At 48.2% G+C, this 19114-nt stretch overlaps 1 protein-coding gene across 3 annotated transcripts in view; it reads right to left on the reverse strand.

Moving 5' to 3' along the window:
• The window catches only part of LOC140454634 (uncharacterized), a 222696-nt gene that overhangs the window by 57378 nt on the left and 146204 nt on the right, over positions 1-19114 (reverse strand). For all 3 annotated transcript variants that reach the window (XM_072549541.1, XM_072549542.1, XM_072549540.1), the window contains exons 6-9: positions 4549-4595; positions 3802-3952; positions 1496-1627; positions 155-337 (exon numbers count right to left, since the gene is read on the reverse strand). In XM_072549541.1, the coding sequence (XP_072405642.1) occupies positions 155-337; positions 1496-1627; positions 3802-3952; positions 4549-4595 (513 nt within the window). The remainder of the gene's footprint in view (positions 1-154; positions 338-1495; positions 1628-3801; positions 3953-4548; positions 4596-19114) is intronic.

A 19114-nucleotide genomic window follows, 5' to 3' on the forward strand; every position in this document is an offset into this window, starting at 1 on the left:
TGCGGGGCTCCCTCAGCACTGACCCTCCGACAGTGGAGGGAGTGGATGAGGAGGGGCTCAGGATGGGAGTGCTTATGCATGGTCATGATTTTCCTTGTCCCCCCACCCCCAACCCCGTGCCCTGGGGAGGTGGGAGGGGGGCAGTGATACTCACGAAGATGTGCGTGTTGTAAGTGTACTGTTCCCCCCGCCTCTTGGTGATCAGCAGCATCTTATCGAACAGGAACAACGTCCGCTCTTTCTTGGCTCTCTGCACCCGGAATGTTCCCTCCAGGACCAACTCTCCAAACGCTATCAGGTCCGGCCCCTTCCAGTTCAACAGCGAGTTCTGAATCTCCTGCAGCAGAACATGAAAGGATCAAAAAGATAGATAAACAGGCCCCTTCGTCAACAGGGAGAAGATGTTTCCAGTCGTGGGGAGAGACTGGGACCCGAGGACACAGCCTCAGGGTGAACAGACTGCCCTTTAGGACGGAGATGAGGAGGAATCTCTCCAGCCAGAGGGTGGGGACTCTGAGGAACTCATTGCCACAGAGGGCTGTGGAGACCAAGTCATTGAGTGTAATTAAGGCAGAGATAGAGAGGTTCCTGATTATTAATGGGATTAAGGATTACAGGGAGAAGGCAGGAGAAAGGGTTGAGAAACCCATCAGTCGTGATCGGATGATGGAGCAGACCTGATGGGCTGAATGGCCTCGTCCTGTTCCTGGATCATGTGGTCTTCTAGCACAGGGTCATTCACAAACTTCAGCTCCCCCTCTCACCAACCCCCATGTACCCCCTCTCCCTCCAGTGTCTCCAACAAACTCCGTCCACAATCATTCTCCATATGTTTCTCACTAACTGTGGGTGTTGGGGTGTGCTGCCGAGACTGATCGATTTCCCCTGAGAGCACCCATCACCCCACACATCCCCTGACTGACCAATCACAGTCTCCAGGGAGGTGAACCGGCGAGCGGAGTGGGGGGGGCAATCAGGGATTGGGGAATAGGGCAAGGGGGAGGGAGAGGGTAAAGGGCAAGGGAGAGAGTAAAGGGCAAGGGAGAGAGTAAAGGGCAAGGGAGAGGATAAAGGGCGTGGGAGAGGGTAAAGGGCAAGGGAGAGAGTAAAGGGCAAGGGAGAGAGTAAAGGGCAAGGGAGAGGATAAAGGGCTTGGGAGAGGGTAAAGGGCGTGGGAGAGAGCAAAGACCGTAGGGAGGGCAAAGGGCAAGGGACAGGGTAAAGGGAGAGGGGGAGGAAGGGGATGTGGGAGGAGGGGGGAAGGGAGAGACTTGGGGACATGGGGGTAACTTGAAGAGGAACAGTGCCCTCTGGTCACCCAAACACATCCTTTAACATGAAGTGGGATAGCGCCTATGGCTGGACTTTGTGTAACACTGAGGGAGACACTGTCACCACTCTCTAACGTAGCGAAGGGCATGTTCAAATCCTGTCCCCCCCAAGGCCTGAGTCTGCCGTAGGTTGGGTACAAACAATAGAATCCTCTTGTCTTTACCTGTAACCTCACTGCTTGTTCCTGTTTCCTCTTCATGTCGTTGATGTACCAGGCCACAGCTGTCATGGTGATGATCGCCTCCTTCACCATCTCATAACCCTCCGCGCTTTTATCAAAGTGTTTCGCCAATTCCTGTAACGGGAACCATCGGACAACCATTAAACCCACCGCGCACACGTTCCAACCTCTAGCGCCGCTGGACCCTATGCCCGTTTCCTCAGCAACCATGGGGCTTGGCCAATCCCCAATTGTCATCTACTGGGCATCATGGGAAGGTCAGGAGAGGAGGACAACCCAACCATTCGACCAAATCCCCGTCCCATTTGATCCTGGGTGATCCATTTCCAAACTCAACATTGCATGACCCTTCCTGATTCCCTGCTGCCCCTGTGTGCTAGCTTTCTGTGCTTCATATACAAGATGCCCCCAAGTCCCTTTGTGACACACAGTGTCACAGAGTTAGTCCCTTTTTTTTTACTAAAAGCTGTTCCTTGGCTCAAGGAGACTCTGTCTTCTTGATTTTTCTTCAGAGGGTAATAAACTAGGCCGGGTTCTGATCAGTCTGGTTTGGTACAGAGATGGAAAGGATTTTGAGAGGCCTTTTGTTTATATGTAAACGGATGAGACTTCAGGTCAAGGTGGTCATGTTTTAGAAGTGACCTGTATAATGAAAGGGGAGTGGTCAGCTCTCTCACTGAGCTGAGCTGAGCAGTTTTACTTCAGTCTTGAACCGGTTGGAAGTTCAACAGGGAGCTGTGTGGAAACTCTCTCTCTTTTCTACCCTTCAACTTCACCCTGTAACCATGTGTTCCATTAATACTGGATTTTAAAGGGAGTTTGCTTATTGGGACTGTTGTGTATATTCGGAACAGCATAATGAAGTCTAGTTTGGTTAGACTGAGTTCTGTAGGGGTTCATCATTCTGTTCTTTATTTTCATTCTGTAATTTTGTGAATAAATTTTTGTCTGTTTTAAAATCTAGTAGTCAACCTCGCTATCTTAATCTGGGTAATTTTCACTATACACTTACTGAAACAATTTGCAAAGTTATGGTCTAGGGCTGCCTGCTTCAGAATATTTTGAGTGGTCTGGTCTAGTCCATAACAACATCTCTCTGCAACCTTTCTCCATTTAACGCTAGTCTTTCTGCCTCCCTTCCCAAAATGAATAACGCTGCATATTCCCACAGAAAGTTAATCTGCAGAAGCAACAAGTGCTCAGGAAGGCAAATGCAGTGTTACCATTTATCGAAAGGGGAATGGAACATTAAAGTAGGCAGGGTTTCGCTGCATTATTACAGGCTGCGATGGGGACCTGTCTGGAGCACTCTCTACAAGGCTGCCCTTCTTAGTTAAGAAAGGACTTGAGTGCATTAGAAGCAGTTCAGAGAGGTTTCACTAGGCTGACGCCCAGGATACAGGGGAAGGGGAGGGATATGCTATAAGAAAGGTTGGACAGACTGGAAAACAAACCTCGGCCTAGTCACCAGGAAACAAGCCTCGGCCTAGTCACCAGGAAACAAGCCTCGGCCTAGTCACAGGAAAACAACCCTTGGCTTAGTCACCAGAAATCAAGATTCGGCCTAGTAACAGACGACCAGTCCTGATCTAGTCACCAGGTGACCAGTCTTGACCTGGTTACCAAGGCGATGAGAAGAACGCGAGGTAATTGATGAAGACATACAAGTTTCAGAGGGGACTTAACGGGATCGATGCTGAGAGGGTGTTTCCCCTTGTGGGACAGACCAGAACTAGAGGTCACAAAGTGAAAGGAGGGCGTTTCCCTTCTCTTTAGGATGAAGATAAATCTTTGAACTCTCTTCCCCAGACAGACTTGGAGGCCCTGGGAATATTTTTAAGGTGGATGTAAATGAATTGTGGAAGAAAATGTAATGGAGGCAGGTGATTGGCCACGATCTTACGTAAAGGTGGTGGGGGCGGGGGGCAAAGACTCAAGGGGAGAAAAGGCCTCCTCCTGATTCTTGTGCCTTACTCCTGCTGAAGGTGGGGGCGGTGTACAGTCTGGTTAGGATGAGGCCCACTACAGGACACCTCCCTCCCTCTGCCCCTCCCACCCCCTCAGGACCCTCATCCACCTCCAGAGAACTTTTGGTAAAAGCCTCCTCTTCAGAATCTTCTGGATGTTCTCTTCACCTCCCTCCCTTTCCTGTGAGAACAGACCAACGCTGTAAAGGTGACCAGCGAGGTGGATGGTGGTCTAGGCTCCCTGTACACTACCCCACACACCCACCCCCCCCTCCCCCGGGTCCATTTAAACCCATCTCTGTCTGAGGAGATGAGCCCTACCTGCAGCAGGAGGTGGTACTTGAGGATCCTTTGGACAGGCTTTAACAGGTACGTTTCCAGCGGCAACGAATGTGACAGGGATGTCTGCCGCTCTCGGAAGAATTTGGCGAGGGTTCCATTCTTCATGCATTCTCTCAGGACAGACACGGAGCTAGAGAAACAGGAAAAAGAACAACACAGAGCCACAACAGTGAGGCGACTCAGCATAAACCCCTCAGCTTCATCCTTTCAGACTTCATCCAAAGGGGCAGCCTCGCCTCAATAACCAGATATCCTGGTTGCCAGGAAACAGGCCTCGGCCAAGTCACCCGGCAACAAGCCTTGGCCTGGTTACTGGGAAACAAATGACGGCCTAGTCACTGGGACAAAAGCCTTGGCCTAGTCACTGGGACGCAAGCCTCAGCCTAGTCACTATGAAACACTGGGCGAACAGCCCAGTAGTCACTGAGTGACCAGCCTTGACCTGGTTACAGAGCTACCCACCCGCAACATAGTTACTGGGAGATCAGCAGTAATCTGGTTGCTAGACAACTTGATCCTGTTTCCTGTGTTTTTATTGAGTTAGAGTTGAGCTCCAAAGCACAGTGACTGGGAGAGAGCTGCTCCACATAGAAACCACCGCGGGGTCCTAGTTCAGGCAAAATGTTTCCCAAAGCTGACAACCTCCAAATCAAACACATTCTCTCAAAGGGCCGAAGGGCCTCATTACTGTTTTATCTCCCCTTCCTCGGCCTGTATGTTACTTACTTGGGATAGTTCATGCAGTACAAGGTGTAAATATCAAATTCTTCACTCTGAAAATGGAACAGAAAAACACAAAATAAATTCCAGGGTTAAATATAATGAAATCACGGACACTGGAGGTGTCTCCAGGCTAAACAAAAATGAGGGAGAGAGGGAGATGGAGGGAGATGTGATGGAGAGAATGGGTGAGAGAGAGAAATGGAGAGTCAGTGGGAGTGCGTGAGACAGGACAATGTAGAGCAGAAACTGAGAGAGAGGGTGGGATCCTCCTGTGCAGCTAGGGGGCTTGTCGGAGAGCTGGAGAATGTGGGAACACAGGCCGTGCATCTCCCCCACCATCTACCCCCTGTGCCAATGGGGCTGTGCCAACACCATCGATACCCTTCCCCAGGAACCAACCTGAGGACCCAGGCCCTGCCTTCAGAGAGTTCCCAGGGAATTGTAGTTCCAGCCTCCAGCTGAACAACTGGGGGAGGGGGAGGGAGCAGGGTTGGCATGAACCTACCTCTCCCTTTCAAAATCCCTCTCCCTCTCTCTTTCTCTCTCCCTTTCCCCCTCTTTCTCTCTCCCTTTCTCTCTCTTTCTCTCTCTCTCTCTCCCCCTCTCTCTTTCTCTCCCTCTCTCTCCCTCTCTCTCCCTCTCCCCCTTTCTCTCCCCTTCCTTCTCTCCCTCTCCCTCTCTCCCTATCTCTCTCACTCTCTCCCTTTCTCTCCCCCTCCTTCTCTCCCTCTCCCTCTCTCTCACTCTCTCCCTATCTCTCTCACTCTCTCCCTCACACTCTCTCTCTCTCGCTCTTCCCCTCTCCCCCATCTCTCTCTCTCTCTCAGTGCCAGAGCTGACACCAAAACCCAGGCACACAGCTCCAGCCGAACAGACATTCCGAGGAAAACACAGAGATTCTGGGCCAGAGAGAGTGAGCAGCAGGGGGCGCCATTGTAATAGAGACAGAATGAGAGAGAGGGAGATAGAGTGATAGAGATGGAGAGAGGGAGAGAGAGATGGAGGGTGGGAGAGAGAGATGGAGGGTGGGAGAGAGAGATGGAAGGTGGGAGAGAGAGATGGAGGGTGGGAGAGAGAGATGGAGAGAGGGAGAGAGAGATGGAGGGTGGGAGAGAGAGATGGAAGGTGGGAGAGAGAGATGGAGGGGGGAGAGAGAGATGGAGAGAGGGAGAGAGAGATGGAGGGTGGGAGAGAGAGATGGAGGGTGGGAGAGAGAGATGGAGGGTGGGAGAGAGAGATGGAGGGTGGGAGAGAGAGATGGAGGGTGGGAGAGAGAGATGGAAGGTGGGAGAGAGAGATGGAGGGTGGGAGAGAGAGATGGAGAGAGGGAGAGAGAGATGGAGGGTGGGAGAGAGAGATGGAGGGTGGGAGAGAGAGATGGAGGGTGGGAGAGAGAGATGGAGAGAGGGAGAGAGAGATGGAGGGTGGGAGAGAGAGATGGAGGGTGGGAGAGAGAGATGGAGAGAGGGAGAGAGAGATGGAGGGTGGGAGAGAGAGATGGAAGGTGGGAGAGAGAGATGGAGGGTGGGAGAGAGAGATGGAAGGTGGGAGAGAGAGATGGAGGGTGGGAGAGAGAGATGGAAGGTGGGAGAGAGAGATGGAGGGTGGGAGAGAGAGATGGAGGGTGGGAGAGAGAGATGGAGGGTGGGAGAGAGAGATGGAGTGTGGGAGAGAGAAGAGAGAGTTGGAGGGAGAGAGTGAGTGGTAGCGATAGATGGAGGGAGAGATAGAGATGGAGAGATAGAGATGGAGAGATAGAGAGATGAAGAGAGAGAGACGGAGGAAGAGGGAGAGAAAGAGAGATGGAGGGAGGGGCGAAGGAGAGAGATGGAGGGAGAGAGAGAGAAACTGATAAAGATGGAGAGAGGGAATGACGGAGAAAGAGAGAGATGGAGGGAGAGAGTTGGAGAAGGACAGAGAGGGAGAGAGAGATGGAGGGTGAGAGAGAAGAGAGAATTAGAGGGAGTGAGTGAGTGATAGAGATAGATGGAGGGAGAGATAGAGAGATGAAGGGGGGGAGGGAGAGAGATGGAGGGAGAGAGAGAAACTGATAAAGATGGAGAGAGAGAATGACGGAGAAGGAGAGAGATGGTGGGAGAGAAAGAAAGATGGAGAGACAAAGAAAAATATAGAGAGAGGGGGATGGTGAAAGAAAGATGTAGAGAGAAAGGAACAATAGAGGCACAGAGAGAGAAATGAAAAGAAATGGAGAGAGGGAATAAGAAAACAACGGCTCATAAAACCCTTACAGTGTGAAAACAGGCCATTCGGCCCAACAAGCTCACACCAACCCTCCAAAAAGTAACCAACCCAGACCCATTGCCCTACCTACCTAATCCACCTAGCCTGCACATCCCTGAACACTATGGGGCAATATCCCACGGCCAATCCACCCTCACCTTCACATCCTTTAGATCGTGAGAGGAAACCCACGCAGACACAGGGAGAATGTGCAAACTCCACACAGACAGTCGCCCGAGGCTGGGATTGAACCCGGGTCCCTGGCGCTGAGAGGCAGCAGTGCTAACCACTGAGCCACCGTGCCACCCCCAAATTGAGGCAGGAGTTGGAGAGAAAGAGGCAGCTAAACTGAAAGGAGGAGGCAGACAGACAAAGAAAAAGAGAGAGAGAGAGAGTCAAACACACAAAGATAGGTCAAAGTTAAAAATCACACAACACCAGGTTATAGTCCAACAGGTTTATTTGGAAGCACTAGCTTTCGGAGCGCTGCTCGTTCATCAGGTGGTTGTGGAGCAGGATCATAAGACACAGAATTTATAGCAACAGAATTGCAGTGTCTTGGAATGTAATATTAAACACATTTAGCTTACACCTTTCATCGTTTAGAGTGACCACGTTAGTTTCAGTTCCTTGATATGTAAATCCCAGAACTTTTGTAAAGTTACATTCTCAAGATATGATTTGGAGATGCCGGTGTTGGACTGGGGTGTACAAAGTTAAAAATCACACAACACCAGGTTATAGTCCAACAGGTTTAATTGGAAGCACTAGCTTTCGGAGCGCTGCTCCTTCATCAGGTGGTTGTGGAGCAGGATCATAAGACACAGAATTTATAGCAACAGAATTGCAGTTGCTCCGAAAGCTAGTGCTTCCAATTAAACCTGTTGGACTATAACCTGGTGTTGTGTGATTTTTAAAATTCTCAAGATAGCTTTTAACAATATTGAAGGTGTGAGGTGAAAGTCTGTCTGTGTCCCAGTGTTAGGTCAGGCTGTTGTACGCACAACAATCATCAGGCAGGGGTGTACCCTCCCAGATGGGGAACACTTCAGCTGTTAGGGACACTTGGCCTCGGACCTTTGGGTGACCATCCTCCAAGGTGGACTTTGGGACAGGCAACAACACAGAGTGGCTGAGTAGAGGCTGATAGCCAAGTTCGGTCCTCATTGGGAGTGGCTCAATCGGGACCTTGGGGTCATGTCACACTACAGGGGACCCCATTACACTATACACTCTCTCACACGTATACACACACACACATACATTTGAGGGTTGAATTTGTGCTTGCAGAATTACATTTTATTTTGCTCAAAAACTGAATAAATTGATGTAAGGTTGTGTAAGTCCCACTTTAGAAATAGAATCAGTCTGACCTAACATTGGGGCACAGGCAGACTTTAACCTCACACCTGAGCTGAGATAGCTTTTAACAATAGGTGTCATCTTGAGAATGTAACTTTACAAAAGTTCTGGGATTTACATATCAAGGAACTGAAACTAACGTGGTCACTCTAAAAGATAAACACTTAAGCTAAATGTGTTTAATATTACATTCCAAGACACTGCAATTCTGCTGCTATAAATTCTGTATCTTACAACCTTATACCCCACAACCACCTGATGAAGGAGCAGCGCTCCAAAAGCTTGTGCTTCCAATTAAACCTGTTGGTCTATAAGCTGGTGTTGGGTGAGTTTTAACTATGTCCACCCCAGTCCGACACCGGCTCCTCCACATCACGGAGACAGGAAGTATTTCAGGCAGACCCAGGAGCGTGAACTCTTGGTTGAATCGTTACAGAGTGACCTTGAACTGAAGGTTCGCTGTGAGCTGTGACACATCATTACAATGGGCTTGGTGAGTGTGTGAGTGTGTTTGTGAGTGTGAGTGCGTAAGTGTGAGTGTGTGAGTGTGAGCATGTGTGTGTATGTGTGTGTGTTTGTGAGTGCGTGAGTGTGTTTGCGAGTGTGAGTGTGTATGTGAGTGTGTGCGTGTGTGTGTTTGTGAGTGCGTGAGTGTGTTTGTGAGTGTGAGTGTGAGTGTGAAGGTGTGAGCATGTGTGTGTATGTGTGTGTGTTTGTGAGTGCGAGTGTGTGTAAGTGAGTGTGAGTGTGTGTGAGCATGTGTGTATGTGAGTGTGTTTGTGAGTGTGTGAGTGTGTATGTGAGTGTGTGTGTGAGTGTGTGAGTGTGAGTGTGAGGGTGTGAGCATGCGTGTGTATGTGTGTGTGTTTGTGAGTGCGTGAGTGTGTGTGAGCATGTGTGTGTGTATGTGTGTGTGTTTGTGACTGTGTGAGTGTGTGCGCGTGTGATTGTGATTGTGAGTGTGTGTGTGTGTTTGTGTGTGTGTTTTTGTGAGTGTGTGTGTGTATGTGAGTGTGTGTGTGTGTATGTGAGTGTGTGTGTGTGTGAGTGTTTGTGTGTGTATGTTTGTGAGTTTGTGTGAGTGTGAGTGTGAGTGAGCATGTGAGTGTGAGTGTAAGGGTGTGTGTGGGAGTGAGAGCATGTGAGTGTGAGTGTGAGTGTGTGTGAGAGAGTGTGTGTGTGTGTGTGAGTGTTTGTGTGTGTATGTTTGTGAGTTTGTGTGTGTGTGTGTGTGTGTGTGAGAGAGAGAGCATGTGAGTGTGAGTGTAAGGGTATGTGTGTGAGAGTGAGAGCATGTGAGTGTGAGTGTGTGTGAGAGAGTGTGTATGTGTGTGTAACCGCAGTCCTGACTGCCCCTGAGTAAACTCCACTTCCCTGGAGAGAGTGCTCCAGGTTCACCCTGGGTCACACTGGAAATGTAACATGGCAAACCACGAAAGGAAATGTAGGCTGGATTATAACATCTGGATCCCGAAACTCGGAGTCTAATTACTACAGGACGAGCTCTCCCTCAAAAAATGTTGTCAAGGAGTTTAATACAGTGCCTTAAATAACTCCTTGGAAAATTGGCCTTTAGATTCGATGCTCAGTCAGAAACCGAGAGAATAAGTAACGACAGCATCTGGAGAAGTGAATGAGGAACATCAGGGATAGGGGAACGGGGAATGGATGAGCCAGACCTGGAGAGGGGTGCAAGGGGCAAAGCAGCTAATTATTTTTGTTATTTATTAAGGGACCACGTTTTGATGCCCATTGCTAATTTGCCCTGGGGCAGCTCAGAGCCAACTGCACCTGGAGTCACATGGAGGCCAGACTGGGTAAGGATGGCTGCTGAATCTCCCAACAGAATATGAGTGACCCCAAAGTCACCATCAAACACAACTTCAGATTTTTTTTGTAAAAACTGTATTCAAATTCCACCTCTGTGCATCGGACCCAGGAGCCAGAACATGACAGGGATCACTGCATAAATCATCAGGCAACAATACCAGCACTGGCAGACAGGAGGCAGTGTAATGTGGCGCTGGGGTAATACTGGGGTTACAGTAATCAGGGTGAAACAGGGTCAGATTGGGTAAGACTGGGGTTACACTGATCGGGGTAAAACAGGGTCAGATTGAGAAATACTGGGGTTACAGTGATCGGGGTAAAACAGGGTAAGATTGGGAACGACTGGGGTTACAGTAACCGAGGTAAAACAGGGTCAGATTGGGAAATACTGGGGTTACAGTGATCGGGGTAAAACAGGGTCAGATTGGGAAATACTGGGGTTACAGTAATCGGGGTAAAACAGGGTCAGATTGGGTAATACTGGGGTTACAGTAATCAGGGTAAAACAGGGTCAGATTGGGAAAAACTGGGGTTACAGTAATCGGGGTAAAACAGGGTCAGTTTGGGAAATACTGGGGTTACAGCGATAAGGGTAAAACAGGGTCAGATTGGGTAATACTGGGGTTACAGTAATCAGGGTAAAACAGAGTCAGATTGGGTAATACTGGGGTTACAGTAATCGGGGTAAAACAGGGTCAGATTGGGTAATACTGGGGTTACAGTGATCGGGGTAAAACAGGGTCAGGTTAGGTAATACTGGGGTCACAGTAATCGGGGTAAAACAGGGTCAGATTGGGTAATACTGGGGTTACAGTAATCAGGGTAAAACAGGATCAGATTAGGTAATACTGGGGTCACAGTAATCGGGGTTAAACAGGGTCAGATTGGGTAAGACTGGGGTTACAGTGATCGGGGTAAAACAGGGTCAGGTTAGGTAATACTGGGGTCACAGTAATCGGGGTAAAACAGGGTCAGATTGGGAAATACTGGGGTTACAGTAATCGGGGTAAAACAGGGTCAGATTGGGTAATACTGGGGTTACAGTGATCAGGGTAAAACAGGGTCAGATTAGGTAATACTGGGGTCACAGTAATCGGGGTTAAACAGGGTCAGATTGGGTAAGACTGGGGTTACAGTGATCGGGGTAAAACAGGGTCAGATTAGGTAATGCTGGGTTCACAGTAATCTGGGTAAAACAGGGTCAGATTGGGTAATACTGGGGTTACAGTAATCAGGGTAAAACAGGGTCAGATTGGGTAGTACTGGGGTTACAGCAATCGGGGTAAAACAGGGTCAGATTGGGTAATACTGGGGTTACAGTGATCGGCGTAAAACAGGGTCAGTTTGGGAAATACTGGGGTTACAGTAATCGGGGTAAAACAGGGTCAGATTGGGAAATACTGGGGTTACCGTGATCGGGGTAAAACAGGGTCAGATTGGGAAATACTGGAGTTACAGTAATCGGGGTAAAACAGGGTCAGATTGGGAAATACTGGGGTTACAGCAATCAGGGTAAAACAGGATCAGATTGGGTAATACTGGGGTTACATTAATCGGGGTAAAACAGGATCAGATTGGGACATACTGGGGTTACAGTGATCGGGGTAAAACAGGATCAGATTGGAAAATACTGGGGTTACAGTAATCAGGGAAAAACAGGGTCAGATTGGGAAATACTGGGGTTACACTCATCAGGGTAAAACAGGGTCAGATTCGGTAATAATGGGGTCACAGTGATCGGGGTAAAACAGGGTCAGATTGGGTAATACTGGGGTTACAGTAATCGGGGTAAAACAGGGTCAGATTGGGTAATACTGGGGTTACAGTAATCGGGGTAAAACAGGGTCAGATTGGGACATACTGGGGTTACAGTAATCGGGGTAAAACAGGGTCAGTTTGGGAAATACTGGGGTTACAGTAATCGGGGTAACACAGGGTCAGATTGGGTAATACTGGGGTTACAGTAATCAGGGTAAAACAGGGTCAGATAGGGAAATACTGGGGTTACAGTAATCGGGGTAAAACAGGGTCAGTTTGGGAAATACTGGGGTTACAGCAATCAGGGTAAAACAGGGTCAGATTGGGTAATACTGGGATTACAGTAATCGGGGTAAAACAGGGTCAGATTGGGTAGTACTGGGGTTACAGCGATCGGGGTAAAACAGGGTCAGAATGGGAAATACTGGGGTGACAGTGATCGGGGTAAAACAGGGTCAGATTGGGACATACTGGGGTTACAGTGATCGGGGTAAAACACGATCAGATTGGGTAATACTGGGGTTACAGTGATCGGGGTAAAACAGGGTCAGATTGGGAAATACTGGGGTTAGAGTGATCGGGGTAAAACAGGGTCAGAATGGGAAATACTGGGGTTACAGTAATCAGGGTAAAACAGGGTCAGATTGGGACATACTGGGGTTACAGTGATTGGGGTAAAACAGGATCAGATTGGGTAGTACTGGGGTTAGAGTGATCGGGGGAAAACAGGGTCAGAATGGGAAATACTGGGGTTACAGTGATCGGGGTAAAACAGGGTCAGATTGGGACATACTGGGGTTACAGTGATCGGGGTAAAACAGGATCAGATTGGGTAATACTGGGGTTACAGTGATCGGGGTAAAACAGGGTCAGAATGGGAAATACTGGGGTTACAGTAATCGGGGTAAAACAGGGTCAGATTGGGACATACTGGGGTTACAGTGATCGGGGTAAAACAGGATCAGATTAGGTAATACTGGGGTTACAGTGATCGGGGTAAAACAGGGTCAGAATGGGAAATACTGGGGTTAGAGTGATCGGGGGAAAACAGGGTCAGATTGGGTAATACTGGGGTTACAGTGATCGGGGTAAAACAGGGTCAGAATGGGAAATACTGGGGTTACAGTGATCGGGGTAAAACAGGGTCAGATTGGGACATACTGGGGTTACAGTGATCGGGGCAAAACAGGATCAGATTGGGTAATACTGGGGTTACAGTGATCGGGGTAAAACAGGGTCAGAATGGGAAATACTGGGGTTACAGTAATCGGGGTAAAACAGGGTCAGATTGGGACATACTGGGGTTACAGTGATCGGGGTAAAACAGGATCAGATTAGGTAATACTGGGGTTACAGTGATCGGGGTAAAACAGGGTCAGAATGGGAAATACTGGGGTTAGAGTGATCGGGGGAAAACAGGATCAGATTGGGTAATACTGGGGTTACAGTGATCGGGGTAAAACAGGGTCAGATTGGGACATACTGGGGTTACAGTGATCGGGGTAAAACAGGGTCAGATTGGGAAATACTGGGGTTACAGTGATCGGGGTAAAACAGGATCAGATTGGGTAATACTGGGGTTACAGTGATCGGGGTAAAACAGGGTCAGATTGGGACATACTGGGGTTACAGTGATCGGGGTAAAACAGGGTCAGATTGGGTAGTACTGGGGTTACAGCAATCGGGGTAAAACAGGATGAGATTGGGTAATACTGGGGTTACAGTGATCGGGGTAAAACACGGTCAGATTGGGACATACTGGGGTTACAGTGATCGGGGTAAAACAGGATCAGATTGGGTAATACTGGGGTTACAGCGATCGGGGTAAAACAGGGTCAGATTGGGTAGTACTGGGGTTACAGCAATCGGGGTAAAACAGGGTCAGATTGGGTAATAATGGGGTTACAGTAATCAGGGTAAAACAGGGTCAGATAGGGAAATACTGGGGTTACAGTAATCGGGGTAAAACAGGGTCAGATTGGGTAGTACTGGGGTTACAGCAATCGGGGTAAAACAGGGTCAGATTGGGAAATACTGGGGTGACAGTAATCAGGGTAAAACAGGGTCAGATTGGGTTATACTGGGGTTACAGTGATCGGGGTAAAACAGGGTCAGATTGGGTAATACTGGGGTTACATTGATCGGGGTAAAACAGGGTCAGATTGGGTAATACTGGGGTTACAGTAATCAGGGTAAAACAGGGTCAGATTGGGAAATACTGGGGTTACAGTAATCGGGGTAAAACAGGGTCAGATTGGGTAATACTGGGGTTACAGTAATCGGGGTAAAACAGGGTCAGATTGGGTAATACAGGGGTGACAGCGATTGGGGTAAAACAGGGTCAGATTGGGTAATACTGGGGTTACAGTAATCGGGGTAAAACAGGGTCAGATTGGGTAATACTGGGCTTACAGTAATCGGGGTAAAACAGGGTCAGATTGGGTAATACTGGGGTTACAGTGATCGGGGTAAAACAGGGTCAGATTGGGTAATACTGGGGTTACAGTAATCAGGGTAAAACAGGGTCAGATTCGGAAATACTGGGGTTACAGTAATCGGTGTAAAACAGGGTCAGATTGGGAAATACTGGGGTTACATTAATCGGGGTAAAACAGGGACAGATTGGGAAATACTGGGGTTACCGCGATCGGGGTAAAACAGGGTCAGATTGGGAAATACTGGGGTTACAGTAATTGGGGTAAAACAGGGTCAGATAGGGAAATACTGGGGTTACAGTGATCGGGGTAAAACAGGGTCAGATTGGGAAATACTGGGGTTACAGTAAACGGGGTAAAACAGGGTCAGATTGGGTAATAATGGGGTTAGAGTAATCAGGGTAAAACAGGGTCAGATAGGGAAATACTGGGGTTACAGTGATCGGGGTAAAACAGGGTCAGATTGGGTAATACTGGGGTTACAGTAATCAGGGTAAAACAGGGTCAGATTGCGTAATACTGGGGTTACAGCGATCAGGGTAAAACAGGGTCAGATTGGGTAATACTGGGGTTACAGTGATCGGGGTAAAACAGGGTCAGATTGGGTAATACTGGGGTTACAGTGATCGGGGTAAAACAGGGTTAGATTGGGTAATACTGGGCTTACAGTAATCGGGGTGAAACAGGGTCAGATTGGGTAAGACTGGGGTTACAGTGATCGGGGTAAAACAGGGTCAGATTGAGTAATACTGGGGTTACAGTGATCGGGGTAAAACAGGGTCAGATTGGGAACGACTGGGGTTACAGTAATCAGGGTAAAACAGGGTCAGATTCGGAAATACTGGGGTTACAGTAATCGGGGTAAAACAGGGTCTGATTGGGAAATACTGGGGTTACAGTAATCGGGGTAAAACAGGGTCAGATTGGGTAATACTGGGGTTACAGTAATCGGGGTAAAACAGGGTCAGATTGGGAACGACTGGGGTTACAGTAATCAGGGTAAAACAGGGTCTGATTGGGAAATACTGGGGTTACAGTAATCGGGGTAAAACAGGGTCAGATTGGGTAATACTGGGGTTACAGTAACCGAGGTAAAACAGGGTCAGATTGGGAAATACTGGGGTTACAGTGATCGGGGTAAAACAGGGTCAGATTGGGAAATACTGGGGTTATAGTAATCGGGGTAAAACAGGGTCAGATTGGGTAATACTGGGGTTACAGTAATCAGGGTAAAACAGGGTCAGATTGGGAAAAACTGGGGTTACAGTAATCGGGGTAAAACAGGGTCAGTTTGGGAAATACTGGGGTTACAGCGATAAGGGTAAAACAGGGTCAGATTGGGTAATACTGGGGTTACAGTAATCAGGGTAAAACAGGGTCAGATTGGGTAATACTGGGGTTACAGTAATCGGGGTAAAACAGGGTCAGATTGGGTAATACTGGGGTTACAGTGATCGGGGTAAAACAGGGTCAGGTTAGGTAATACTGGGGTCACAGTAATCGGGGTAAAACAGGGTCAGATTGGGAAATACTGGGGTTACAGTAATCGGGGTAAAACAGGGTCAGATTAGGTAATACTGGGGTCACAGTAATCGGGGTTAAACAGGGTCAGATTGGGTAAGACTGGGGTTACAGTGATCGGGGTAAAACAGGGTCAGGTTAGGTAATACTGGGGTCACAGTAATCGGGGTAAAACAGGGTCAGATTGGGAAATACTGGGGTTACAGTAATCGGGGTAAAACAGGGTCAGATTGGGTAATACTGGGGTTACAGTGATCAGGGTAAAACAGGGTCAGATTAGGTAATACTGGGGTCACAGTAATCGGGGTTAAACAGGGTCAGATTGGGTAAGACTGGGGTTACAGTGATCGGGGTAAAACAGGGTCAGATTAGGTAATGCTGGGATCACAGTAATCTGGGTAAAACACGGTCAGATTGGGTAATACTGGGGTTACAGTAATCAGGGTAAAACAGGGTCAGATTGGGTAGTACTGGGGTTACAGCAATCGGGGTAAAACAGGGTCAGATTGGGTAATACTGGGGTTACAGTGATCGGGGTAAAACAGGGTCAGTTTGGGAAATACTGGGGTTACAGTAATCGGGTTAAAACAGGGTCAGATACGGAAATACTGGGGTTACCGTGATCGGGGTAAAACAGGGTCAGATTGGGAAATACTGGAGTTACAGTAATCGGGGTAAAACAGGGTCAGATTAGGAAATACTGGGGTTACAGCAATCAGGGTAAAACAGGATCAGATTGGGTAATACTGGGGTTACATTAATCGGGGTAAAACAGGGTCAGATTGGGAAATACTGGGGTTACAGCGATCAGGGTAAAACAGGATCAGATTGGGACATACTGGGGTTACAGTGATCGGGGTAAAACAGGATCAGATTGGAAAATACTGGGGTTACAGTAATCAGGGAAAAACAGGGTCAGATTGGGAAATACTGGGGTTACACTCATCAGGGTAAAACAGGGTCAGATTCGGTAATAATGGGGTCACAGTGATCGGGGTAAAACAGGGTCAGATTGGGTAATACTGGGGTTACAGTAATCGGGGTAAAACAGGGTCAGATTGGGACATACTGGGGTTACAGTAATCGGGGTAAAACAGGGTCAGTTTGGGAAATACTGGGGTTACAGTAATCGGGGTAACACAGGGTCAGATTGGGTAATACTGGGGTTACAGTAATCAGGGTAAAACAGGGTCAGATAGGGAAATACTGGGGTTACAGTAATCGGGGTAAAACAGGGTCAGTTTGGGAAATACTGGGGTTACAGCAATCAGGGTAAAACAGGGTCAGATTGGGTAATACTGGGTTAACAGTAATCGGGGTAAAACAGGGTCAGATTGGGTAGTACTGGGGTTACAGCGATCGGGGTAAAACAGGGTCAGAATGGGAAATACTGGGGTGACAGTGATCGGGGTAAAACAGGGTCAGATTGGGACATACTGGGGTTACAGTGATCGGGGTAAAACATGATCAGATTGGGTAATACTGGGGTTACAGTGATCGGGGTAAAACAGGGTCAGATTGGGAAATACTGGGGTTAGAGTGATCGGGGTAAAACGGGTCAGAATGGGATATACTGGGGTTACAGTAATCGGGGTAAAACAGGGTCAGATTGGGACATACTGGGGTTACAGTGATTGGGGTAAAACAGGATCAGATTGGGTAGTACTGGGGTTACAGCGATCGGGGTAAAACAGGGTCAGAATGGGAAATACTGGGGTTACAGTGATCGGGGTAAAACAGGGTCAGATTGGGACATACTGGGGTTACAGTGATCGGGGTAAAACAGGATCAGATTGGGTAATACTGGGGTTACAGTGATCGGGGTAAAACAGGGTCAGAATGGGAAATACTGGGGTTACAGCGATCAGGGTAAAACAGGGTCAGATTGGGACATACTGGGGTTACAGTGATCGGGGTAAAACAGGGTCAGATAGGGAAATACTGGGGTTACAGTAATCGGGGTAAAACACGGTCAGATTGGGTAATACTGGGGTTACAGTAATCGGGGTAAAACAGGGTCAGATTGGGTAATACTGGGGTTACAGTAATCGGGGTAAAACAGGGTCAGATTGGGTAATACTGAGGTTACAGTAATCAGGGTAAAACAGGGTCAGATTGGGAAATACTGGGGTTACAGTGATCGGGGTAAAACAGGGTCAGATTGGGTAATACTGGGGTTACAGCAATCAGGGTAAAACAGGGTCAGATTGGGTAATACTGGGGTTACAGTAATCGGGGCAAAACAGGGTCAGATTGGGTAATACTGGGGTTACAGTAATCAGGGTAAAACAGGGTCAGATTGGGAAATACTGGGGTTACAGTGATCGGGGTAAAACAGGGTCAGATTGGGAAATACTGGGGTTACAGTAATTAGGGTAAAACAGGGTCAGATTGGGTAATACTGGGGTTACAGTAATCAGGGTAAAAGAGGGTCAGATTGGGAAATACTGGGGTTACAGTGATCGGGGTAAAACAGGGTCAGATTGGGAAATACTGGGGTTACAGTAATCGGGGTAAAACTGGGTCAGATTGGGTAGTACTGGGGTTACAGCAATCGGGGTAAAACAGGGTCAGATTGGGTAATACTGGGGTTACAGTGATCGGGGTAAAACAGGGTCAGATTGGGAAATACTGGGGTTACAGCTATCAGGGTAAAACAGGGTCAGATTGGGAAATACTGGGGTTACAGTAATCGGGGTAAAACAGGGTCAGATTGGGCAATACTGGGGTTACAGGAATCGGGGTAAAACAGGGTCAGATTGAGTAATACTGGGGTTACAGTAATCGGGGTAAAACAGGGTCAGATTGGGTAATACTCGGGTTACAGTAATTGGGGTAACACAGGGTCAGATTGGGTCTTACTGGGTTACAGCGATCGGGGCAAAACAGGGTCAGATTGGGTAATAATGGGGTTACAGTAATCGGGGCAAAACAGGGTCAGATTGGGTAATACTGGGGTTACAGTAATCAGGGTAAAACAGGGTCAGATTGGGAAATACTGGGGTTACAGTGATCGGGGTAAAACTGGGTCAGATTGGGAAATACTGGGGTTACAGTAATTAGGGTAAAACAGGGTCAGATAGGGAAATACTGGGGTTACAGTAATCAGGGTAAAACAGGGTCAGATTGGGCAATACTGGGGTAACAGTGATCGGGGTAAAACAGGGTCAGATTGGGAAATACTGGGGTTACAGCGATCAGGGTAAAACAGGGTCAGATTGAGTAATACTGGGGTTACAGTAATCAGGGTAAAACAGAGTCAGATTGGGTAATACTGGGGTTACAGTAATCGGGGTAAAACAGGGTCAGATTGGGTAATACTGAGGTTACAGTAATCAGGGTAAAATAGGGTCAGATTGGGAAATACTGGGGTTACAGTGATCGGGGTAAAACACGGTCAGATTGGGTAATACTGGGGTTAC

This window comes from Chiloscyllium punctatum, chromosome 29 (assembly GCF_047496795.1).
Source record: "Chiloscyllium punctatum isolate Juve2018m chromosome 29, sChiPun1.3, whole genome shotgun sequence".
Lineage (NCBI taxonomy): Eukaryota > Metazoa > Chordata > Chondrichthyes > Orectolobiformes > Hemiscylliidae > Chiloscyllium > Chiloscyllium punctatum.